At 41.7% G+C, this 26,899-nt stretch overlaps 1 protein-coding gene across 2 annotated transcripts; it reads right to left on the bottom strand.

Moving 5' to 3' along the window:
- Positions 1–266: 266 nt before the first annotated feature.
- LOC128572921 (zinc finger protein 729-like) lies at positions 267–26,188 on the bottom strand. 2 transcript variants are annotated; one of them, XM_053573079.1, is made up of 5 exons: positions 26,067–26,188; positions 21,598–21,802; positions 8,783–8,909; positions 8,206–8,301; positions 267–3,391 (listed from the first exon to the last, which is right to left on the bottom strand). In XM_053573079.1, the coding sequence occupies exons 2-5, from the start codon at positions 21,598–21,600 to the stop codon at positions 405–407; spliced, it is 3,213 nt and encodes a 1,070-aa protein (XP_053429054.1). In that variant the 5' UTR covers positions 21,601–21,802; positions 26,067–26,188; the 3' UTR covers positions 267–404. The 2 variants fall into 2 exon arrangements, with proteins under 2 accessions (XP_053429054.1, XP_053429053.1); XM_053573078.1 differs by lacking the exon at positions 26,067–26,188 and having other exon boundaries at positions 21,598–22,031.
- Between the last annotated feature and the right edge of the window lie 711 nt (positions 26,189–26,899).

Genomic DNA, 26,899 nt, shown 5'->3' with positions numbered 1-26,899 from the left:
GTCACACGGCTCACAGCAACCTCCAACTCCTGGGCTTAGGCGATTCTCCTGCCTCAGCCTCCCAAGCAGCTGGGACTACAGGCGCCCGCCACAACGCCCGGCTATTTTTTTGTTGCAGTTTGGCCGGGGCTAGGTTTGAACCCGCCACCCTTGGCATATGGGGCTGGCGCCCTACTCACTGAGCCACAGGCGCCGCCCCAGAATAAATTCTTAAATGTCTAGAAAGGTTCACATACTAATAAAAGGCTTTATCATATTTTTGGCCTTTGCAGTTTCTCTCAAAAATGAATTCTTTGATGTACAGAAAGGGTGGAATACAGTGTAAATGCCTTGCCACATTCTTCATATTTTTAGAGTTTCTCTCCACAAGAAATTCTTTGATGTTTACTGCGAGTTGAACTGAGTTAAAAGGCTTTACCACATTTTTTAAATTTGGAAAGCTTTTGTCCAGAATGAATTCTTTGATGTTCAGAAAGGTTTGAGTGCTGGTTAAAGGCTTTTCCATATTCTTGACATTTGTAGAGTTTCTCTCCAGAGTGAATTCTTTGATGTACACAGAGGCTTGAGTAATGTTTAAAGGCTTTGCCACATTCCTGACATTTGTAGGGTTTCTTTCCAGAGTGAATACTTCGATGTCTAGAAAAGCTTGCATAATCATTAAAGGCTTTTCCACATTCTTGACATTTGTAGGGTTTCTCTCCAGAGTGAATTCTTTGATGTACAGAGAGGCTTGAGGACTGGTTAAAGGCTTTTCCACATTCTTGACATTTGTAGGGTTTCTCTCCAGAGTGAATTCTTTGATGTGTAGAGAGGTGTGACTTGCGGGTAAAGGCTTTGCCACATTCTTTACATTTGTAGGGTTTCTCTCCAGAGTGAATTCTTTGATGTGTAGAAAAGCTTCCCTGATCTTTAAAGGCTTTGCCACATTCTTGACATTTGTAGGGTTTCTCTCCATTGTGAATTCTTTGATGTACAGAAAGGTATGAGTGGCGGTTAAATGCCTTGCCACATTCTTGACATTTATAGGGTTTCTCTCCAGAGTGAATTTTTTGATGAGCAGAAAGGTGTGAGTGCCGGTTAAAGGCTTTGCCACATTCTTGACATTTGTAGGGTTTCTCTCCAGAATGAATTCTTTGATGTACAGAGAGGCTTGAGTAATGGTTAAAGGCTCTGCCACATTCTTGACATTTGTAGGGTTTCTCTCCAGAGTGAATTCTTTGATGTGTAGAAAAGCTTCTCTGATCTTTAAAGGCTTTGCCACATTCTTGACATTTGTAGGTTTTGTCTGCAGAGTGAATTTTTTGATGTGCAGAAAGGTATGAGTGGCAGTTAAAAGCTTTGCCACATTCTTGACATTTGTAGGGTTTCTCTCCAGAGTGAATTCTTTGATGTACAGAGAGGCTTGAGTTATGGTTAAAGGCTCTGCCACATTCTTTACATTTGTAGGGTTTCTCTTCAGAGTGAATTCTTTGATGTACAGAGAGGCTTGAGTACTGGCTAAAGGCTTTGCTACATACTTTACATTTGTAGGGTTTCTCTCCAGTGTGATTTCTTTGATGTACAGAGAGGCTTGAGTAATGATTAAAGGCTCTGCCACATTCTTGACATTTGTAGGGTTTCTCTTCAGAGTGAATTCTTTGATGTACAGAGAGGCTTGAGTACTGGCTAAAGGCTTTGCCACATACTTTACATTTGTAGGGTTTCTCTCCAGAGTGAATTCTTTGATGTACAGAGAGGCTTGAGTACTGGTTAAAGGCTTTGCCACATTCTTGACATTTGTAGGGTTTCTCTCCAGAGTGAATTCTTTGATGTACAGAGAGGCCTGAGGAATTGGTAAAGGCTCTGCCACATTCTTGACATTTGTAGGGTTTCTCTCCAGAGTGAATTCTTTGATGTGCAGAAAGGTGTGAGTGGCGGTTAAAGGCTTTGCCACATTCTTGACATTTGTAGGGTTTCTCTCCAGAGTGTATTCTTTGATGTACAGAAAGGTTTGAGGAACAGTTAAAGGTTTTTCCACATTCTTGACATTTGTAGGGTTTCTCTCCAGAGTGAATTCTTTGATGTGTAGAGAGGTGTGACTTGCAGGTAAAGGCTTTGCCACATTCTTTACATTTGTAGGGTTTCTCTCCAGAGTGAATTCTTTGATGTGTAGAAAAGCTTCCCTGATCTTTAAAGGCTTTGCCACATTCTTGACATTTGTAGGGTTTCTCTCCAGAGTGAATTCTTTGATGTACAGAAAGGTATGAGTGGCGGTTAAATGCCTTGCCACATTCTTGACATTTATAGGGTTTCTCTCCAGAGTGAATTTTTTGATGAGCAGAAAGGTGTGAGTGCCGGTTAAAGGCTTTGCCACATTCTTGACATTTGTAGGGTTTCTGTCCAGAATGAATTCTTTGATGTACAGAGAGGCTTGAGTACTGGCTAAAGGCTTTGCCACATACTTTACATTTGTAGGGTTTCTCTCCAGAGTGAATTCTTTGATGTACAGAGAGGCTTGAGTACTGGTTAAAGGCTTTGCCACATTCTTGACATTTGTAGGGTCTCTCTCCAGAGTGAATTCTTTGATGTACAGAAAGGCTTGAGTAATGATTAAAGGCTCTGCCACATTCTTGACATTTGTAGGGTTTCTCTTCAGAGTGAATTCTTTGATGTACAGAGAGGCTTGAGTACTGGCTAAAGGCTTTGCCACATACTTTACATTTGTAGGGTTTCTCTCCAGAGTGAATTATTTGATGTACAGAGAGGCTTGAGTACTGGTTAAAGGCTTTGCCACATTCTTGACATTTGTAGGGTTTCTCTCCAGAGTGAATTCTTTGATGTGCAGAAAGGTTTGAGTGATGGTTAAAGGCTTTGCCACATTCTTGACATTTGTAGGGTCTCTCTCCAGAGTGAATTCTTTGATGTCCAGAAAGTTGTGAGTGGCGGTTAAAGGCTTTGCCACATTCTTGACATTTGTAGGGTTTCTCTCCAGTGTGAATTCTTTGATGTTCAGAAAGGTTTGAGTAATGGTTAAAGTCTTTGCCACATTCTTCACATTTGTATGGTTTCCCCCTAGAATGAATTCTTTTATGTCCAGAAATGCTTGAGTACTGTTTAAAGGCTTTGCCACAATCTTGACTTTTGTAGGGTTTCTCTTCAGAATGAATTATTTTATCACCATAAATATGTGAGTACTGCTTGATAATTTTGTCACATTTGTTATAGTTGCAGAATGTTTCAACAGTATCAAAAATCTTACCGTTACGATACTTTGTACTGTTCCTAAGACATTTGTCGTCATTTTTACACTTGTTGAGATTCTCTCCATTATGGAGTCTTGAGCTAGATTCAAAGACTTGTTTACCTTCTTTGCATTTGTACTGCTTTTCTCCAGTATGAATTATCTTATGATCTGTAAAGGGTGAGCAGAGGTTAGAGGCGTTCCCATACTTTTTACATTTAAGTTTTCTCTAAGGTATATATCCTTGTATATCTATTTAGATCTGACAATTGTAGGGAGACATTCAAATTACTCAGCCTTATATAATAAATAAATGAATAAATAAATGCATAAATATATGTGTGTGCATATATATATTTATAAAATAAAAGGAAAAATCATCAGCAATAATACAAATGAAAGAGCCACATAGAACAAAAACAAAAGTTTGACATATTTACCCCCACCACAGAATTTATGCCACCTTAATACAGAATGGGAAAAAAAATGGAAGTAAACTCCCGAATCCCAGCTTTGTCCTCAAAAAGAAAAGAGTGACACCTGTGTTGATCCTTCTTCCTTTTTGAGGGTGTTTCCAAAGAAAGGTTGCTAACACCCATCAGTGCGAGCACTGAAAGGAATGGTGCTATAGTGTGTAAGACAGACTATGGATGCTGAATTCCAAAGTAAAATATTATTATAGCAGCAGAGAGACTCCAATGTAACAGAGAGATTCAAGTCTAGCAAGTGATAAGAAATTATTTTTTTTTCTTTTTTGGCTGGCGAGGTCAGGTTCGAAACCATCACCCTCGGTGTATGTGGTCTGCGCTCTACCCACTGAGGTACAGGTGCCACCAATTATAAGACACTCTTATGAGGATGTATGGAAAAATGCTTCCACTAGAAAGTAACCACACATTTCCACAGGCAAAACACTTTCCAACTATACAGTTCTCTCTTTCTTAGTACAATGTGTGTCAGAGTCTTCCAGGATGCAGCCATATCACAAAGTTTGTGAAAGGTGGCTTTTCTGACTTTGAATGAAAATCAATGAAAAGCTTATAACATATAAAATGTTAGAGGGACATAATCCAAAAAACCGCTCCAAATTCTGGAATTAACCATAAAAAATAGAGATGTCTAAATTACCTTAAATCTTTATCTGAATAATACTAAATGCACCAAGGGGAATGATACAGACAACTAAGTAAAATCAGAAAAATGAAGGTACCAAACACAATGAAAATGACTGAGCCATCTCAAAAGTAAGAAAAAAGGTATAAAGAGCTAGGAGAAACAAAGAGTCCCATAAAAAGACAGATGAAGATCAAGGATTTGAAAGTCATCATAAGGGCAGAGCCTGTGGCTCAGTGGGTAGGGCGCTGGCCCCATATACTGAGGGTGGAGTGTTCAAATCCGGCCCCAGCCAAACTGCAACAAAAAATAGCCAGGCATTGTGGCAGGTGCCTGTAGTCCCAGCTACTCGGGAGGCTGAGGCAAGAGAAATCACCTAAGCCCAAGAGCTGGAGGTTGCTGTGAGCTGTGATGCCACAGCACTCTACCCAGGGTGACAAAGTAAGACTTTGTCTCTAAAAAAAAAATAATAATAATAATTACAATGGAAGTCATGCAAAGAAGAGAATCTTGAAAGCAGCAAGAGTAAATAAATGTGGTACCAGTAAGGATGCTCTGTCAGATTACTACTGGATTAATCAACATGAAGCTTCCACATCAAAAAAGAGATGGTGACATAGTCAAAGTGCCAAAAGAAGAAAAACTTGAATGCACATACACAATATCCACCAAAATTGCCCTTCGAAATGAAGAAAAAAGAAATATTCATCAAGATATATAGATGCCGGCAGGGTGAGGTGGCTCACATCTGTAATCCTAGCACTCTGGAAGGCCAACACAAGGCCAAAGCAACAGATAGATTGCTTGAAATTACAGGTCCGAGACCAGCCTGAAGAAGAGGAAGACACCATCACTACTAAAAATAGAAAATCTGAGGCAAGAGGATCACTTGAGCACAAGAGTTGATGATGCTGTGAGCTATGACACCACATCACATCACACATCACAGGGTGACATAGTGAGACTCTGTCTCACAAAAAAAAAGAGAAAGAAAGAAAGAGGGCGGTGCCTGTGGCTCAAAGGGTAGGGCACAGCCCCATATGCCAGAGGTGGCGGTTTCGAACCCAGCCCCAGCCAAAAACTGCAAAAAATAAAAAATAAAAAATAAATGGAAAAATAAAAGTTATTAATAAAAGAAAAAAGAGAAGTCGGCAGTAAACAACTGGTAATAGGGTCTACATGTACAATATAAGATGTAATTGTTGACATCAATAACAAAATCCAGTATAAATGTAAAAAAAAAAATTGTCAATAGTAAGTCCTTCTCTTTCAAAAGTTATATAAATAATTGAAAGTAATTTCTTCCCTTTCAAACTTTATGTACACAAGGCCAGGCGGGGGTGGCTCATGGGTGCAATCCAAGTACTCTTACAAACTGAGGCAGGTGGATTGCTTGAGCCCCTAAGTTCTAAATCAGCCTGAGCAAAAGCAAGACCCTGTCTCTACTAAAAATAGAAAAACTGAGTTAAGAAGATCACTTAAAACTAAGAGTTGAGGATTGCCTTGAGGTATGATGATACCATGGCACTTGACTAAGGGTGACAGCTTGAGACTCAGTCTCAAAAAAAAAAATTACATACAAATTTGCAGACTAAACTTCACAATGTAATGACAGACATTAAATAAAGATAGGAAGGCCAGGCACAGTGTTTCATGCCTTCAATCCCAGAACTCTTGGAGTCTGAGGAGGGTGAATAGCTTGAACTCCCAGGTCCAAGACCAGCCTGAGGAAAAGAGACCCTGTGTATAAAAACAAAAGCTGGCTGTTATGACAAGCCCCTTTAATGTGAGCAACTCCAGAGGCTGAGGCAAGATGATCACTGCAGTCCAGGACGTTGAAGTTGCTTTGAGCTACAATGCCATGGCAGTGAGCTGGGGGGAACAAAGTGAGACTGTCTCAAAAAAATAAAATAAAATGAGTAAAGATAGGGATTTAAAAAATATAAAATCAAAATCCAACTCTATATTATTAAGTGATACTTATCTTACATGTAATGAGAAACATGGAATAAAAAATGGCAGGACAGGGCGGCGCCTGTGGCTCAAGGAGTAGGGCGCCAGTCCCATATGCTGGAGGTGGCGGGTTCAAACCCAGCCCCGGCCAAAAATACCAAAAAAAAAAAAAAAAAAAAAATGGCAGGACAGAAAAATATTTGGCCAGGTGCAGTGGCTCACTGGCTGTAATCCCAGCACTCTGGGAGACCGATGCAGGTGCATAGCTTGATGTCATCGGTTCGAGACCAGCTTGAGCAAAAAGCAAGACCCCTTTTCTAATAAGAATATAAAAACTGAGGCATAGAATCCCTTGAGGCTAAAAGTTGGAAGTTGCTGTGAGGTATGATGCCAGGGCACTCTACCCAGAGTGACAGCTTCAGACTCTGTCTCCAAAAAAAAAGAGAAAAGAAAAAGAAAGATATTTGATTCAAATATTTATCAAATGAGAGCAAGGGAGATTATCATAAAGAGATATGTATATAAATATGTGTGTATGTCTGTACACAAACACATGTTAAAACAGAGTCTCACTCTATGGCCCAGGCTAGAGTGCTACAGGATCAGCCTAGCTCATAGCAACCTGAAACTCCTAGATTCAAGCAATCCTCCTCAATCAGCCTTCTGACTAGCTGGCACTACAGGTGCCTGCAATGATATTCAGGTGATTTTATCTTCTATTTCTAGTAGACATGGGGTGTTGCTCTTGTTCCAGCTGGTCTCCAACTCCTGAGTTCAAGACATCCTCTCATCTCAGCCTCCCAGATTGCTAGCATTATAGACATATGCTCCTGAGCCCAGCCAGAGCACAATATATTTTGAGGCAAAACACGTCTTATTTCATAAAATATACTTTAAGTCGAAATGGCCACAAAAGATAAAAAATATGAAATAATAATATAAGGGCTTGTTAGAAACCTATAACTCGGTGTTATTTTGAATATATATAAAATACATAATGAAAAAAGTAGGACAGATACACAACCCTCATGTACATGGTCCAATAAACAGCAATTTGCACACAAATTTATTGCAGCATTATTCACATAATCCATGTGTGAAAGAAATCTACATGTCGCTCAAAAAAAAACAAATGGTGAAATATAATTTAGGACAGAAAAATGACATAAAAATGACAGAGTATTACTCAGCTTCTAAAATCAGGAAATCTTCTAACATCTCTAATAAAGATTAATGTTAACTTTATGGTAAACGAAAGGGCCTTTCAAAAATCATCTTCAAATTACACAAATAGGGCGGCACCTGTGGCTAAATGGGTAGGGCGCAGGCCCCATATGTCTTGGGTGGCAGGTTCAATCCTGGCCCCAGCAATAACAAATGCAAAAAAAAAAAAAAAAAAAAAGCCGGGCGCGGTGGCTCACGCCTGTAATCCCAGCACTGTGGGAGGATGAGGAGGGAGAATCGCTTGAGCTCAGGAGTTCCAGACTCGCCTAAGCGACAGTGAGACCCCGACTCATGAAAAAAATGGAAAAACCCAGCAGGGAGCCATGGCAAGCGCCTGTAATCCCAGCGGCTTCCAGAGGCTGAGGCAGCGGGGTGCCCGCAGCCTGAGTCTGAGGTTGTGGTGAGCTACCACGCCCAATGCACTCTGCTCAGGGGCATAGGGTGGGACCCTGTCTCAAAAAGAAAAAAAAAAAAAAGTAAAGAAATAAAAAATAAGCAAGGAAATAAAATAAAAAAGCCAAAAACAAAAACAAACAAACAACAACAAAAAAAAGCCAGGCATTGTGGCCAAGAGAAAGAAACCCAGAAATTATTTCCAATGAAGCTGAGCTTCCTTAATCACACTGTATTGTGTGGTTTCCGCCCAGAACTTGAATCTCTGACCAGTGTTACCTGCTTCACTCACTCCAACCTACCTGGATGCTTGACTAGTGTCTGCTGTGTCTTCACCTTCCAGGGTTCTTTGCTTTGCTCCAGACAGGTGATGAGCTCTGGCTTAGAGACAGCAAGACCTGTTTTATTAGAAAAAGAATTGGGATTCTTCAATTGGCAATCTAATGCCTTGGTGAAGTAGAGAAAAGGACATTTTAGAAGATCCTGAAATAATAATCCCAAACAGATTTCCTTACAGAAACTGCAGAATTGTTAAAAAGTATTTAACGTTGGAACATTCCTAACTCCTCCACTACCAAAACTACTGAAATCTCATTTGGTGCTAGAAATCAGACTCAAAGGTATGAGTAACGATCTAGGTCATGAAATCTCTGAAATTTCCATTAATCCAGTGAAGGATATAAATCAGCTCAAAAAAGGTAAGATTAATGCCAAAATAAAACAACTCCAATTTTTCTTTTCTATACCAAGATATTCTAAAGTTTTCCATAGAAACAAGAACCTGATAGTCAATGAATAAACTCAATAAAAATCTTCTACAAAGAGAGAATATGAATTGTTTAGTGTAGCCCTGGAACTGTGTATATAAGTTGTCCTCACCCAGGAAGACCAGGTTTCTGTAGGTTTCTAACATGACTTCCCGATACAAATGCTGCTGAGCAGGGTCCAGGCAGGCCCACTCATCCATGCAGAATTCAATAGACACGTCCTTGAATGTCAACACACCCTGAAAAACAAACATATTTACCAAGAAAACATGGTAATATAGAATTTCACTTTTTTTTGTTTGTTTTGAGACAGAGTCAAGCTGTCGCCCTGGGTAAAGTGCTGTGGTGTCACAGCTCACAGTAACCTTAAACTTTTGGGCATATGTGATTTTCTTGCCTCAGTCTCCTAGTTGGGTCTACAAGTGCCCTCTACAATGCCCAGCTAGTTTTTTTGTTGCTGTTGTCATTGTTGTTTAGCTGGCCCCGGCCGGGTTTGAACCCAGCAGCTTGGGTGTATGTGGCCAGTGCCTTAACCACTGTGCTACAGGCATCCAGCCATGAATTTCACTTCAAGTGAATGAAGGGAACATTTGGCAACTTACAAGAGTAAATGCAATTACCTAATAAGTATAGAAGGGATATATTCCCTCGAGTGTTGTCTAACACTGAAATGGACTGGCATCCAAGTAACCAGTGTATACATCAGACATTTTTGGTTGATACAGTAGAAATAAAAGGCCACTGATACAGGCATGTAGAATTTTATGCCTTATTTACATCACACATTATAATCTGTGTATGTTTTTTATATGACAATGTCATGGTGAGATAAATGGTAACTCTAAAGTTTTAATGTGTACAAGAAAGAATTGGAGATCTTGAAAAAATGTAGACTGTTATTCAGATGATATAGGGTGAACATTCCATTTCTAAATTTCCAACAACCTTAACAGGAATGACAATGCTTCAGTCCCATAATGATATTATATCAAACATGCAGTACACTGTAGACACTGGATTTAACCCAGTGATTCCTGAACCAGTAAGCAAAGATGACAACCTTTACTTTCCAAAGAAAGGTATATGAAAGAGAATCTAAGAAGAATGGTATGCTTCCTAAATAAATGTTTTGATTTGTTCATATTAGTTGATAATTTTTCTAAGTTCTTATCAACAATACAGAAGATATATTGAACCTTACAATAGAATATTGGTGTCTATAGCGCAGTGCCTAGGGTGCCAGAGACATACACTGGAGCTGGCAAGTTCGAATCCTCCCAGGGCCTATCAAAGAATAATGATGACTACAAACAAAAAACAGCTGGGCATTGTGGCGGGCGCCTGTGGTCCCAGCTACTTTGGAGGCTGAGGGAAGAGATCACTTGAGCCCAGGAGTTTGAGGTTGCTGTGAGCTGTGATGCTATGGTACTCTACCCAGGATGACAGCCTGAGACTCTGCCTAAAAACAAAACAAAACAAACAACAAAAATAACAAGAACACACACACACACAAGAAGAGCACCCTGAGTGTATAAAACTAATATCAACTGTAACAGGATAAATTAGTATCAGGTGCTGATTCACAAGTACAAACCAAACATCTGTGCCGTGATAGTACTGGCCAAAAAAGTAACTTATAAACTGACAAAAACTAGTTGAGAAAAACCCAGTTTGGGCAAAGTTCCACTTATAGAAATCTGGTATGTCTTTTTTTTTTTAGAGACAGAGTCTCACTTTATGGCCCTCAGTAGAGTGCCATGGCATCACACAGCTCACAGCAACCTCCAACTCCTGGGCTTAAGCGATTCTCTTGCCTCAGCCTTCCCAAGTAGCTGGGACTACAGGCGCCCGCCACAACGCCCAGCTATTTTTTGGTTGCAGTTCAGCCGGGGCCGGGTTTAAACCCGCCACCCTCGGTATACGGGGCCGGCGCCTTACCTACTGAGCCACAGGCACCGCCCAGAAATCTGGTATGTTTTCTAATCTCTAATTGTGTCTTTAAATAGCCTTCTTTACCATCCCACCAAGTAACTCTGTTCTAATTATTCTGTTTTTGAGAACTTTGAAACTCTTATCCTGATTTCTGAAAAGTGGGTTTTTGAGATTGAGAGGCATTAGACCAGTGGTTCTCAACCTTCCTAATGCCCCAACCCTTTAATACAGTTCCTGTGGGTCGCAACCCACAGGTTGAGAACCGCTGCATTAGACAAAAAGGAAAATGGCACTGTGTAAGGAAGGGATCTGGGGGGGGTGGGGAGGTAAATTTTCTCCTGAAACAGAATGGTTATTTAAGAAAGTGATGGGCAGGACAACCCAGGAGATTAATGTTTGTCGATTGTTTGTGCAGGTTACATGAACCTCATAAAAGGAAATTTGTGAAGGAATTTACATGTGACCTGGTTCACTATGTATTTCCTTTATAATCTTTTGGCTTGTAAATCTTGCTTGAACAAATGTTTTAAGCCTTTGACAAACCTTCCAGAATCAAAACCAAAAAGACCAAAAAAATTTGGTCTTTTTGATATATCAAGACCACTGAAAATCTGAGAAAGTCATAGTAGGCTTAATTGGTTTGTTAAAAATGTATAGGAAACATTGTCAAATATGAAATGGTGGTTAATTTTGTGTGGCTTACGTTTATATGTATTTTCCAATTTTATAAAATATTGGTCTGACTTAGGTTATATTGTCAGTAATGATTTTAATTCAACTCAGAAAGTATTTTTTTATAAATGCCTGTGTACAAACTTTGAAGTACAAACTTGTACTTCAAAGAAATATTAGGAGAGGCTGATGAATTATCTCAAATTCAAATTTCTGATGTCTTTGGAAATTAAATAGCTTTGGGCTAAAAGCAAACTAACTGCTACAACTTTAATTGCTACCATGTCCATGAGTATTGCTAACCTAACTTTAAACAGGACAGAAATCAGTTACATAGAATGGGGCTGATTTGTTAAGGTTTTTTGTTTGAAATATTGCTAATCCTGTCTGTATTCTGTTTTCCAGAAGTCACGAAAGCCATTTTCTGTCTCTTCAGCTATTTGTAGCTTTCAACAATGTATGTATTTATAGCCAGTATTTGAAACATTTTTTTCTCTCCTTGATTTCTCCGGAATTTAAAAGCCATTTCTAAGTATTCTTAATTTCTGACAATACAGTTATTTGTGTAAGTTCAATAAGCAATTCTTGGGCAAAGAGTATAAATCTGTGCAGTATTAAACGTTATCTGCTGTATCTGTACAGGTACCTCAGGAAAATTAGAACCTGAATGAGAATTTCCCAGTATATGGTAGGAGTGTAACACAACCATCTAAGTGGCCTCACACCCAAATGATGTTCACAAACTTTCACTCAAAGGTTCCAGGACTTTGGATCAGTTCTGTATAGACTTTTAAAATTAGGTATTATCTTAAGAACTGTGCTAAGTCTGTAAGTAGAAATACTAATGTACTCATTGTGTAAACCTTAGCCTTGAAATCCAGAATTTATATATGTTTATAAGGTAAGTGCTAAATGGTTTCATTCTCTTACATTGAACTCAACCTTGACTTCATCCCTGTCAGTGTAAGGCAGCCAGAAGGCCACAAACATATGCAAGTCATACAGAAGGCAGACAAAAGCCCTGACAATTTCCGTGATAGACTGTGTGAAACAGATTGTTAAACCATTGTATGACGTTACTAAGGGGAAAGAGACTGAACTGAGCAGACAGAAGCCCTACACAGAGTAACAAGAAAGATCTCCACTTGGGTAATTAACCATGTTTTGCTTGGTCTTTTGTGTCAGTACATCCTTTCTCCCTGGGGGATTAAGGGGATCAAGTCTACGTCAAAGTTCAGAACCTGGTCCCCCTCAAACCAAGGTAGAAGCAAATTTACACCATCATCGTGACCACATGCATGGCAGCAAAGGTGAAAGGAATCCTTGCCTGGATTCATCACAGGTGCTAAAGAGAGTTTCACTGCCCCGTGGGAAGCAAAGGTAACTTTAAAGATGGTCAAGATGCCCTGGTCCAGCTACATACTGGGAGCTAGCTAGTTGACACACAGATGAAGCCTGAGGAAACTCCTCACAGGACTTGTCTTAATTGGACTTTGGGAAAAGAGGAGGAGGGATTTAATCTGTGTATCCATGCCACTGAGATAGGACAAAGGGTGACTCGTTTATAGCTTCTATAAATGCAAAGTCACCCAGGAAAGAGCTTGTGCTCATAATCAGATATAGTACTCTATGTGTAACACAGGGAAAAGTCAAAACTCATACATATATTGGCCTTACCATGGTACAATTAAGGCCTGGGTAGAGAACCTGAGAGCAGTCACAGTCCCTGAAATCTGAATGTTGGTCCAGATCAGAGAAATAGGGAAGCCCAGCCAGGTGACTCTAAAGTTTACTGCCTGTGGCACCATCAGCGGGTGCTACAGCAGAAGGCACAGGGAACGAAACTACAGGACAGATCAGAAATACTTCTATGCCTTAGATTTTGTTGAAAAGTTATGCAAAGTCGAAAAGTTATTAATACCAGGTCCCAAATAAGCAAGCTGTTATTGAGACCCCAAATTAACATATATATGGAGTCTCAAAAGGGAGGAATGAGAGAGGATATATGGGAAGGGTGATGTCTAGGAGAACAGGTCTCATGAAGGGGACCACAACGATACATCTGCAGAGTCCTCTCCATGGTCACTCAGCTCTTGGGAATTTGTAATCTTAACTTTCTGGAACTTGCAAATTTCTACTTCTGTGAAATCCTGTACTTCTGTGGGGACTGGAACAGCATCTTCTGCTTGATCCAAACTGAACAATGAGAAAGATACCTGTGGCTTGGAAATTTTTGACTGGATATGAAAAGGAAAAGACCAAGCCAGTCGGAGAACATGACCATTTTGAATTCTTCTATGCCTTAAGCTACACTAGCTGAAATAAAGCCCTTCCTCTTATAAACATGGTGTTTGGGTGCTCTTTCTCTCCATTGGGCCTGGTCTTCCTGAAATAATGTCTCAAAATAACATCTTATTTTTGGTCCTGAATCTCTCAATAAACACTAATGTGTCCCAGAAATGAAGACTGGGGCTGGTATTCCTTTTTTTTTTTTTTTTGTTAGAGGCTGGTATTAAAAACAATTAAAGTCTGAATGGGTTAGCTGTGTATATGAAGGGTATACTAAGAGACCAATTTCAAACTGAAAGGCATTCATTTACTCCCCTAAGAAGGTCCACCCCCATATTTCACGCTATCCACTGGACAAGTATGTCCTACGAATTGATATTTGTGTAACACTCCAGTAAACATAAATGCTTTGAGCATCTTGGGTCATCCTCAGACAAGTGTGAAGCCCTAGAATGATAAAAGGATGACTGAGGACACATCATCCTGTACAGTTACCAATGGGGAATCATAATGCCCCCCCACATTCCAGCAAGGAGTGTGTGCCTCGACAAAATATAAGGAGTAAAGGCACAAAGATTTTGATCAGAGTGTCACAGGATTATTGTCTGCTTTCTTCTTATGAGTCATGTTCAGAAACTTATAAAAACTTATAAACAATTTAGAATACAATCACCCTCTGTTATATAAAGAAATGACAAATAACAAAAGTATTGCATCTGTTTGAATTGAGAAATAATGAAAAAAATTGACAATTGAAAGATTATGGAGTCAAAATTCTGAAGCACGAGATGAAAGGAAAACAGAGGCCTGGTTTATGAAATTAAAATGGCTTAATTCCACCTGGGTTCAGGTGGGGTAAGCTTTCCAACCTGTAGGGAATAAATCTACACTGGGGTTAACAGTGAACGAGGGAGTGGGTGGGGGGTGTTGAAAGGTCACGAAGGTAGGGACTGGGACATTCCCTTTCCTGGGTTGGACTTCTGTTGTAAGGTTGGGGGTTAGACCATTTACATTTCCCAGGTGTGACTTCCAGAGAAGCAGGGTAGGGGGTTGACCCATACAACTTTCTTAGGTGGGCCATTTGGTGGGAGAATGTTAGGGGTTGATTCTTTTAGGCGGGTCTACCCTATTTGGATGGGGTTTGACTCTATCAATAATGTAAATTGGATGGAAAGTTAGCATTTGGAAAAATGAGAAAGAAACTGAAAATTCAAGATGTGACTGCAAGATCTAGAAGAGTTAGAGAAAACAAACAAGGTACATTTACACTCAGCTTGCCATACTTTTGGAAAATGCAAGGGGAGACCAGTCCTCCTGTAGAGTGTTAAAATATACAGAAGGAAACTAGGCTGAAAGGGATCCAGAGCCTTGAATTCCTAGTTTATAAAATCAAAATCAAACTCAAATTTATTCTTGTAACTTGCAAGAATTGATAAAGGAGTCCACCACTCAGAAATAGACAGGGCCCAGGTGAGCTCAGAGATCAGACCCCGATTTCCAGGCACAAGCAGACTGCCTTTTTCGGGACACACCCTCTGGGCTCTGATAAGATTAAGAACAAAGCAGCCTGAGATGGTTTTTTGGGTGGTTCCATTGAGTAAGAGCACACATCCTAATCCCTTCTCAAAGACAAAGACTGTAAAGGACCTGATAACCTTGACTCCAGTTAGTTCAGTTCTTTCCCCTTCCAGAAGTTCTGGTGCTTTTCACTTCTGTATTCCTTTCTAACTTCTAATAAAAATCCTACCTTACCACTGATCTGTGGTCTGTAGAATCCCTGAAACCAAGGATCTACTGAAGAATGAAATTCCGGTATCAGAATGGTTGGTCTTTAGAGTGAATCATACAAAAATTAGAGGGGAGGTGGGAGGGAGATTGGTGTGCTCTCACCTAAGAGGCACAATGTAAAAGTATATGACACACCTCCCAACACGGACTTGAACACACAAATACAAAGCACATAACTTAAACATTTCTACCCTCATATTAATCTGAAATTTACAAAGAAAGATGAGATGAAAAAATAGAACAACAGGTAAGTATTTTCATTCTTTAAATATCTATTTTGGAGTCAGTGTCTCACTCTATTGCCCCAGACTAGATTGCAGGAATGTCATAATTCACAGCAAAGTCCAACTCCTGGGCTCAGCCAATCCTCATGGCTCAGCCTCCCATGTAGCTGGGACAACAGTCCCCCCACCCCCCAACAACACTGGCTAATTTTTGTATTCTTTGTAGAGACAGGGTCTTTCTCTTGCTCAGGCTGATCACCAACTCCTGAGCTAAAGCAATCCACTCACCTCAGCCTCTCAGAGACAGGATGGTAGACTTGAGCCTTGGCACTTGGCCTCTTTGAATATATGAAAATATTTTCATTTCTCAAAATGTATGTATACATATCTGTATACAGATGTATCCTAATCTTGACCTAAAGAAAGCCTTCTGTCACTCTTTGTGCAGGACCCACTGAGCAACTGAGCTTTTTCACACCTCCTGAAAGCACATGTAGTGAGAAGAAGATGGAGTCAGCCCGGCTAAAGCCTAGAAGACACAGCTGGTCTGGTGGTTTTGGTCCCATGTTACCTTCACACCTGTCTCTCATACTTACGGTTTTGTAAATTTAGCTCTCCCCCTAAAGATGACCATATTGAATAGTTGGGGATCTTAACTTTTGAATTGCAAATGTCATAAACTGTCACCACGTTGTGACATATTATTCAAAATAAGGTGGTAGCACGTGCAGCTCCCACAAGTGAAAGGCGAGTACTACCGTGGCCCCAGAGCCAGGCCATGACTGTGGCGAGAGCGGTGCCTTCTCAGGCAGCTGTCAGAGGGCCGAGGGCCGGTGGTCTTAGCACCCTCTGCAGTCGCACTCCTGGGCCAAAAAAACTGCCCGGGATGGCACCTGTGGCTCAATGGGTAGCATGCCAGCACTTTATTTTTTATTTATTTATTTTTGATACAAAGCCTCAAGCTGTTGCCCTGGGTAGAGTTCTATGGCATCACAGCTAACGGCAACCTGCAACTCCTGGGCCTAAATGATTATCTTGCTTCAGCCTCCCAAGTAGATGGGAAATACAGGTGCCTGCCAGAACTCCCAGCCATTTTTTGTTGTAGTTGTCATGTTGTTTGGCAGGCCTGGGCTGGATTCTAACCCTCCAGCTCTGGTGTATGTAGCTGACATCCCAGCCGCTTGAGATACAGGCTCCGAGCCAGGCAGATTCATTGTCAACATGTATTTTATCTCAGTGTGCACCCGACATCCAGAAACAACTCCAAACATCTCCCCAAGGCCACCAAAACCCTCAACGAGATCTTATTAACCTGGCTTTTAAAGTTTTAAATAATTGTGAGGAGGCTTTTAAAAGGCAGCAGCTCAACATTCCAGTTATTGGCTTCTGCCATTAGGCAAAATCCAGCAGTTTCTCAACATACCCCAGGGCACTCTAAAAAAAAATTTTCCCCAGGACCATGTTTTAAAGGCAGCAGGCCAGGTCACTAGGCAAAATTATGCCCAAAACAAAACCCTGCCCTCAAACTGTGTCCAATCTGCAGAAGGTCTCAGTGGAAGTTTAACAAACCAAGTCCTTCTGAGAATTTGGTTCACAGACATTCCCAGAATAAGGCAAAATTTTGCTGAAGTTCTTTCTCCTGGGGACCTGGATGGTGGTTGCACCCAAAATGTGCCTCAATTTCCTGACCTTCTGGGCCTAGCTGTTAAAGATTCACAGTTCACGGGGCATCATAGTGTCCCCTGGATAATTACAAAGTCTAAACTCCAGAGGAAATTGCTGGTGGAAGATAAGCCAATTTCTGTTTTAATAGACATGGGAGCAACTTCTTCCATGCTGCCATCTAATAAAGGTCTTTCAGAACAGAGATGTTGATGATGGGTATTGATGGTAATGTAATCCACCCCATGTTACTCAATCTTTATTGTGCACACTTTCCGGACACTTTTTTGCATTGATTCCTTATAATTCCTCCGTGTAATGTTCCTCTACTAGATAGAGATACTCTCTCAAAATTGCAAGCAACTTTGACGATTCCCACTAGTTCCCACCTCTCGCTACCCATCCTGCTCCTCTCCAACCTCTCCCCAACAACCCCTCTGTTCTTTCAATCTGACCTCCCTGTAGATCCTATTGTAACACTACACCCTTTCCATATATTTCTCTTTTTCCCTTACCTAATCCTGAAGACCCATGGTTTATTGATGGCAATTCTTTTAAGCCCACTGCAGACTCCATTGCCAAGACAGGTTTTGCTATTGTGTTTTCTTCCCACATTACCACCTCTGTAACTCTGCCTCCGGGCATTTCCTCACAACAGGCAGAACTCTTAGCCCCCACTAAAGCCTTACAATTCCACCACAGCAGCCATAAGGCAAGAAAGAGGATTCATGACCACCCAAGGCTCCTCCATCATCAATGCCACACTCTTTAAAGACCTCCTAAATGGAACTACACTTCCAAAGGAAATTGCCATTATTCACTGTAAAGGACACCACATTATCCCTAGATTCCCTCTCCCCAGCTCTATTCAGAGCAACAAAGGCCCAGCTTTGATTAACCACATCACCCCCCAAATCGCACAAGCCCTAGGAATTCAGTGGCATCTACATGTGCCTTACAGACCCCAATCATCAGGAAAAGTAGAACCAACAAATAGCATCCTTATACAACAGCTCACAAAATTAGTGCCCTGCAAGCCTTTACCTCCTTCTTGGACAGGCCCTCACATGATTCTTTACAGCAACCTCACAGCTGTTCACCTTGTGGAACCCCACTTAGGATTCACAGATCCTAAAGAAAATGGTGTTGTACAGGAATACCTCCAACACTCAAGAACTATGACTGGAAATCGCAAGGGTACCTCAAACTCACCAGGATCCCAGAAGAATCCACTTCCTAATAAATGTATAACATTCTTCCCCAATTTTTTACTCTTCTCTAAACTTTTCTCAGGATGCCTGGCTACTCTCACATGTTCAAAGTTGGAACGACCTCCTTGGAGCCTCTAAAAATCTGTGACTACAAGGCACCTTCCGAGACTTTCTCCATCAAGAAACACAATTTCCTTATTCTTTCTTTTTTTCTTTCTGGGTACCCTTCCTACGGATTCTGACTTTTCTCCCCTACCCATCAATCTCAACTGATGATAAAATCACTAATCATAATCCTTCTCTTTCTCAGTTACAGATCAGCCATTCCTTGCTTCATCTCTCGATTTATTGAACAACCACCTGAAAACTGTCATATCATAACCCTACTAAATACCAACCACCTCAAACTGAAGAAAAACCAACAAATTCCTGTAAACACCATTCCTCTACCCCCCGCCAATTCTTTTTTACAGGCAGCCAACACAGCCCTTTCCCTCAGCAAGAAGCCGTAAAAAAGAATCCACCCCCATCACCCTACCTCCTTATAATAAACTAAAGAGGCTGGTCTGATAGATCAACTGTCCAAATAAATTTGCCAGGCCCAGACAGGCTCAGGTTCAGGTTCCACCCAGAGACAGTCAAACTCAGGTCCCTCTCAGGAAATAGGAATGCCAACAATCTTGACTGCCCAAACCCTTTAATCCCTGGTCTGCCATAGCGCACGTGTGGATTTCTCCCCAGTCAGGAATATCAGCCCACCTGTACTCGGGGTGGAATGAAGACCATGTTAACTGCAAAAATTGGATCTATCTTTTCCTTTCGCTTCTCATCTCAGAATGATTTTATCCTTGGGTCTGGAACCTTTCACTAAATACACCACTTTAGCCATTTTTGTCACACCAACAATACCTATTGGACTCAATCTGAAAATTAGTCCATTAGCATGTGCCATCGTCAAGGCCCTTAATACAACTTCTCAAGCCATAAACACTCTGAGCATTACATTAAAACAAGTATGAGAAGCTATACTAAAAAAATCAAGCATCCATTATTGATTATTAAAACACAATCATAGATGTAAAAACTTTAAAATCTATATACTGCTTCAATTTATCTAACAGTCCCCAACTCATTAAAAGCAATTAAAGTTGTATAAAACACATAATCCAAATAAACAAAGAACAAGTTTTCAGAATATCCAATACTTCCTGTCTAAAGAATTGTCATAATTATCCAACATTATCTAAGTCTGTATATGTTTTATATTAAAAGTGTCTTAATATGGGCGGTGCCTGTGGCTCAAGGAGTAGGGCGCCAGTCCCATATGCCGGAGGTGGCGGGTTCAAACCTAGCCCCGGCCAAAAAAAAAAAAAAAGTGTCTTAATATGTTACAAAATGCAATCATACCATTCATATGTACCTGCCGTTTCACAAATTTCCTCCTTTATTTTATTTTATTTTATTTTAGACAGAGTCTCACTTCGTCATCATTTGTGGAGTGCCTGGCATCACAGCTCACAGTAGCCTCAAACTCTTGGGCTTATGGGATTCTCTTACTTCAGACACCAAAGTAGTTGGTACTACAGGTGCTGGCTACAATGCGGGCTTTTTTTTATTTTTAGAAATTAGGTGTCTCTCCGGCTAAGGATGGTCTTAAACTCATGAGCTCAGGCAATCAGACTGCCTCGGCCTGCCAGAGTGCTAGCATTACAGGCCTGAGCCACCATGCTCAGCTATGTTTCACAAATGTCAGAAACAAAAGTAACCAACACAGCCCACATATCAATTTAACTAACCATAACTAAGTTAAAATTATGTAAAATTATTTTCATTTTAAATCAATTTCATAGATGTGAAAATAAAATAAATAAAAGTAGAGAATGTGGTAGACAGAGACAACCCCACAGCCTTTCTTAGCTATTTCTGAAGTGCGAATTCACCTTAAAACATAGGAAGAGTAAGTCAATCAAACTGGCCAAACCAGAAATAGGAAATAAAGATAATAATCTTGAAAAAAAAACAACAAGAAAATGCTTGTGAAATTATTCCCTATATAAATTATTAAAATTTGTTACACAGAAAAAACAGCATTTAAAAAATTAACTCTTGGGTGGCACCTGTGGCTCTGGGAGCAGGGCGCCTGCCCCATATACAAAGAGTGGCGGGTTCAAACCTGGCCCAGGCCAAACTGCAACAAAAAAAACAGCCAGGTCTTGTGGCGGGCACCTATAGTCCCAGCTACCCGGGAGGCTGAGGCAAGGGAATCGCCTAAGCCAGGAGGTGGAGGTTGCTGTGAGCTGTATGATGCCACGGCACTGTACTGTGAGCGATAAAGTGAAACTCTGTCTCTAAAAAAAAAAAATAACTCTCTAGATGTTCTCCAGAATTGCTAGCCTGTCTTATAATGAAGTCCTTTTGCGCATCAACTCCCGGTGTTTAACTTCAACAGGCAACTAAGCCACCTCCAGTTCTGCAACAGAGTGAGCTACCAAGTGCAGACTTCAGTTTGTTTAACAAAAGAATAGAGGGAAGGTCCCACACACCATAGCCCATCTCAGTAACAAGCCCCACACACTCAATTGAGATTCTTCCCTGAGGACCTTTTTTTTTTTTTTTTTTTTTGTAGGGACAGAGTCTCACTTTACCACCTTCGGTAGGGTGCCATGACATCACAGGACTCACAGCAACCTCCAGCTCTTGGGCTTCCAGGATTCTCCTGCCTCAGCCTCCAGAGCAGCTGGGACTACAGGCGCCTGCTACAACACCCGGCTATTTTTTCGTTGCAGTTCGGCGGGGCTGGATTTGAACCCGCCACCTTCAGTATATGGAGCCGACGCCCTACTCACTGAGCCACAGGTGCCACCCAACATCACAAGGGAGGGATGCCAGGTACAGCAGGCACACAGCTGCTCAGAGAGCTCTGGGGTGTGGTGCAAGTAACAGCTTCAGAAACGCTTGGAGCAACAGGGTCCCAACTCGCTGCCCCACTCCACCTTTTGCCAAGTGGGGTCTGTGGGCCAAGGGGTACCAGTGGCAAACTTTAGTCTGAAGACTCTAAAACTGAAGGGAAATTGCTTGTCCCGCCACAGCCACTTCTGGCTCCAACCACGCCCCTCCCCCTCTCAGGATACCCAGTCTCTTATACTCACCATTTTTCAGCTCTAGGATGTCCTGATATCCTCCTCACAGATCTCTCAGTACAAGCAGGTCGCAGGATGACAGAGTCTGCTGTAGAGACACATGAGATCTAGAGGAATGAAACCGGTGGAGAGGAGTCCTCTGTTCCCAGTCCAGCTCCAGAGACAAATGCTTCTCAGAATCCCCGGTGTTGCGTTCTTCTTTCTGACTGTGCGTCTGATTGAACACAGTTCATATTGGAGCATCCCTGATTGGATAGGACCTAAGAGCCCACCTCTCTGACTTTGAGTGACAGGAATGCAATCCAACAAGAGGCTGGAAGAGGCCAGAATGCTAATAGTTTCTTCCCCACAACACTTTTTTCATTTTTTTTTTTTTTTTTTTTAATTTAAGGGCCGGGATCATGACTATATCTTGATATTCCAGGGCCACTGTGCTTGCCAATTTCGACAAAAGGAATGAAACTATTTACTGAGTAAAAAAATTTATGCAAGGCTTGGGGACCTATTATTTAAATAGGAGTTACACTCTGCTGTGAAGGTGTTTTCAATTCACCATGTGATGTCTAGGTAAAAACATTCACATAAAGCACTCAGGAACTGGGCGGCGCCTGTGGCTCAGTAGGTTGGGCACCGGGTGACAGTTCCATCCCACCCAGCCAGGCCAGCTAAAAAAGCAGTGATAACTGCAACAAAAAAATGACCCATCTCACCTGTTCTAGTGGGTGAGGCAAGAGAATCGCCTAAGCCCCAGAATTAGGAGGGTGCTGTGAGCTGGGACGTCATGACACTCTATGGAGAAGGTTAAAGTGAGATTCTGTCTCAAAAAAATAAAAAAGAATTCAGTAACCTTACATACAGATGAACATCACTGGGTGTGGCAAAGCTGTCTATGCCAGTTGAGAGAAGGGTGAAATTAACCTGTCATCTCCAGGGCCTTGGCATTGCAGGAAGGTTCATGCAGGAGGTGGTGTTTAAGCTCCCAACTAACAGTCACTACATAGGATTATGTTGTACAACTCTTGAGTGGAAGGGCTGAGCTACAACATGGACTTTTCCTAAAAAACTCTGTAGATCTTTTTACACAGGGCTTTGCTCCTTCCCTGGCACGCAGCTCTGCCTGAGCGATATTTGTATTTAGTGCTGAATAGAAATTATATCATTTTATTAATTTCAGTTATAGATGCATACATATGTGTTTATATATCAACAGAAAGTAAATACATGTTTTCCACTCAGGGAAACGACAGGTTAACAATTTTATATATATATATATATATATATATGTAATGGTAAAAAGATATATAAAGAGTGGATATAAAGCTCGTGTGCAATTTACTATAGTTTACTATTTAAACTTAAAATTTCAGAGTGGGCTGGGCACCCATAGCTCAGAGGTTAGGGCGTGGTCCACAGGCACTGAGGCTGGTGGGTTCAAACTGGAACAGGACCTGCTAAACAAAACAAACAAAAAAATAGCCCAGTGTTTGGAGGACGAGGGGGGGCTGTAGTCCCAACTACTAGGTAGGCTGAAGCAAGAGAATTTTTTGAGCCCAGGAGGTTGATGTTCCTGTGATCTGTTGATACAGGATTCCATCACTCAGGGCTAGACAGGGAGCCCCCCATTCTCTAGGCCCAGGTCAGCACAGAAGTCAGACCCCCATCTCCAGGCACAAGCAGACTGCCTTTTTTCAGGACACACCCTCTGGGCTCTGATAAGATCATGAACAAAGCAGCCTGTGATGGTTTTTTGGGTGGTTCCACCTTGGATAAGAGCACATACCCTAATCCCTTCAAAGGGACAAATACAGTAAAGAACCAACTGCCAGCCTTGTGTAATCCTCTGGACTTAAGACTCCTAGATTAAAGAGCCCACGTGGAGACTCCCTAGAGAGTTCTTCAGTTCTTTCCCCCTTCTAGAGGCTCTGGTGCTTTTCTGTATTCCTTTCTAACTTCTAATAAAAGTCCTATCTTACCATTGATCTCTGGTCCGTGGGTTCATTCTTCCAATCCCCGAGACCAAGGACCTACTGAAGAGTGAAATTCCGGTATCACTGTGACACCACAGCACAGTACTGAGTGTGACAAAGTGAGGCTCTGTCTCCAAAAAATAAATAAATAAATCAACTTGAAACTTCACTATTTCAATTTTAATTAAAATACTTTACTACTTCTATTGCACACATACTTTATATCCACACGACATTTCAATTAGCCACCTGGACTTTGTATTTTATTTGAGGGGACAACCTGAGCTTTAAAACGGGAGGCAGTCCTCTGACTCAGCTTGTCCAATAGAAATAAAATGTAAGCTGTATGTATCGCTTCCACTTTTCTAGTGGTCACGTAGCAAAAAAGGATACTGAAATACACAGCCATGCTGAATATTCAAACATTAAAACATATGCCCAGCCTGATGTACATAATTCTTTCAGTAACCAGCACCACAACCAATCTGAGTAAATTTAAAAAACGACCTATTTTTTAAAATAAAACTCACACCTACCTTAGAAGAAAAGTCTCCCTGTTTCAGCCTATAGAATAGTTTATAAAGATGAACCAAGCGGTAATCACATAAGTCTCAAAGATCAGAAGATGAGTTTCTGTTCCAGAAAGCTTTGTATTCCAAGTATGCTTCAAAGTCTTTATTTGAAGCAGAGCTCCAAATGTGTAATGGGAACTATATAAAATCACTGCTTGAGGGTGGCGCCTGTGGCTAAAACGGGTAGGGCACCAGCCCCACATGCCTGAGATCGCGGGTTCAAACCCAGCCCTGGGCCAAAAATGCAAAAAAAAAAAAAAAATCACTCCTTCAGTCTCTCAATTTTGTTATGAGATATTTACGCCTTTTAAAAGACAAGTTCTAAGGTAGTTTAAAGAACATTATGTGTCACTTCCTGGTCTGTAGTATCAGCACTCTTCCCAAGGTTGTAGATCAGAATGCAGAATTGGAAGTTACACCTCACTCTACAGGTTTCTAAGCCACTCCTATAAGAGGAGGACAGGTAAACAGCCTTTACTTAAAGGGACAGTTCTCAATTTTTTACTGTTCTACACACAGATTAGAAACAACAAAATGAAAATGAAGATGCCTTACTTATGCTCAGTTAAAGTGAAACACCTATTGCAAATATTATTTTAATCTCCTTATTCAAATGAACTAGATTAGGGTTAAATTACCTTCTCTGTGCCAGTACTTTGTATTCGGTTCTGGCAAGGTCATTTCGACTTCTTTACATGCCATTTCCCTAAAACGGATGCAGCACCCCCCTCAGACTCCTGCACTAACCACCAAGGATTCTCTTTGTAGATGGAACAGCAGGAAACAGCAGGAAGAGCCAGATGTTCAGGTAAAGCAATTCCAACAAACACTGGGCAGATCTTTCATCACTTAAAATCTTAAGCTGGTAACATCATGGTTACCCCAAAATTCTTGTTTTTGAAAATATTTCTGACTTTATAGCCGGGCGTTGTGGTGGGCGCCTGTAGTCCCAGCTACTCGGGAGTCTGAGGCAAGAGAATCGCTTAAGCCCAGGAGTTGGAGGTTGCTGTGAGCTGTGTGAGGCCACGGCACTCTACCAAGGGCCATAAAGTGAAACTCTGTCTCTTAAAAAAAAAAAAAAAAAAAAGGGGAAAAAAGAAAATATTTCTGACTTTAGTTTGATCGGAATAATTTCCTGGAGACCGCGCCTGTGGCTCAGTGGGTAGGGCGCCGGCTCTATACACGGAGAGTGGTGGGTTCAAACCCGCCCCGGCCAAACTGCAACAAAAACACGGCCTAGCGTTGTGTCGGGCCCCTGTAGTCCCAACTACTCCGGAGGCTGAGGCAAGGGAATCGCCTAAGCCCAGGAAGTGGAGGTTGCTGTGAGCTGTGTGACGCCGCAGCACTCTACCGTGGGTGATAATGTGAAACTCTGTCTCAAAAAAAAAAAAAAAATTACTCTCTCGACATTCTCCAGAATTGCTAGCCTGTCTTACAATAAAGTCTTTTTGCACATCAACTCCCTGTCCTGGTGTTTATCTACAACAGGCTACTGAGCCACTTCCGGTTCAGCAACCGAGTGAGCTACTGCGTCCAGACTTCAGTTTGTTTAACAAAAGAATGGAGGGTTGAGGGCCTCACTGACCACAGCCCCTCTCAATAACAAGCGCCACACACCAGTTGGGATTCTTCCCTGAGGACCTTTCTAAGGTCACCACGACGGAGGGATGCCGGGCGCTGCAGGCGTACAGCTGCTCAGAGAGCTCTGGGGTGTGGTGCAAGTAACAGCCTCAGAAACGCTTAGAGCAACAGGGTCCCAACTCCCTGCCCCACTCCACCTTTTGCCAAGTGGGGTCCGTGGTCCAAAGGGTGCCAGCTGCAAACTATGGTCTGAAGACTTTAAAACTGAAGGGAAATTGCCGGTTCTGGCAAAGCCAAAGCCACTTCTGGCTCCAACCACGCCCCTCCCCCTCTCAGGACACCCGGTTTCTATACTCACCATTTCCCAGGTCCGGGAATGTCCCGGTGTCCTCCCTACAGATGTCCCAGTTCCTGCAGGTCACATAGTGACAGACGGTGCTGCACAGACACTTGGAATCTCCAGGAGATGGAACAGCTGAAGAGGAGGCCGCAGCTCTGAGCCCAACTCAAGAGACAAACGCTGCTCAGAATCCCGGGTGCCGCCTTCTTCTTTCTGGCTGTGCATATGATTGGATAGTTCATATTGGAGCATCCCTGATTGGATAGGGCCTAAGGCTGTGAGAGGGCGGAATGCTAATAGTTTCATCCCCACAGCACTTATTTCTTTCTTTTTTTTTAATTTAAGGGCAGGGATCATGACTTTATTCCAGGGGCAGCATGCTTGCCAGACAGTTAACTGTTTAACAAATTTCTTCAAAAGGAATGAAACTATTTACTGAGTGTTTAGTCTGTGCGAGGCTTGGGCACCTATTATTTAAAGAGGTGTTAGACTTTGCTGTGAAGGTGTTTTCAATTTACATGGTGATGTCTAAGTAGAAATAAGCAAGTAAGGAACTCAGGAACCGGCGGGGCCTGTGACTCAGTGAGTAGGGCACCGGCCCCATATAAGGAGGGTGATGGGTTCCAACTCGCCCCGCCAGCTAAAACAGCCGTGCCACCGGCAACAAAAAATGGCCCAGCGTTCTGGAGGGGGAGGGAAAGAGAAGCGCCTAAGCCCCAGAGTTGGAGGGTTGCTGTGAGCTGGGACGTCATCGCACTCGATGGAGGGGGACAAAGTGAGATTCTGTCTCAAAATAAGTAACTCAGTAACCTTACAGACAGATGAACGCCATTGGGAGTTAAAGCAAAGAC

Source organism: Nycticebus coucang, chromosome 20, assembly GCF_027406575.1.
Source record: "Nycticebus coucang isolate mNycCou1 chromosome 20, mNycCou1.pri, whole genome shotgun sequence".
Taxonomy (NCBI): Eukaryota; Metazoa; Chordata; class Mammalia; order Primates; family Lorisidae; genus Nycticebus; species Nycticebus coucang.
The sequence above is the reverse complement of the archived record's forward strand: the minus strand, read 5'-3'. Positions and strand labels throughout refer to the sequence as shown.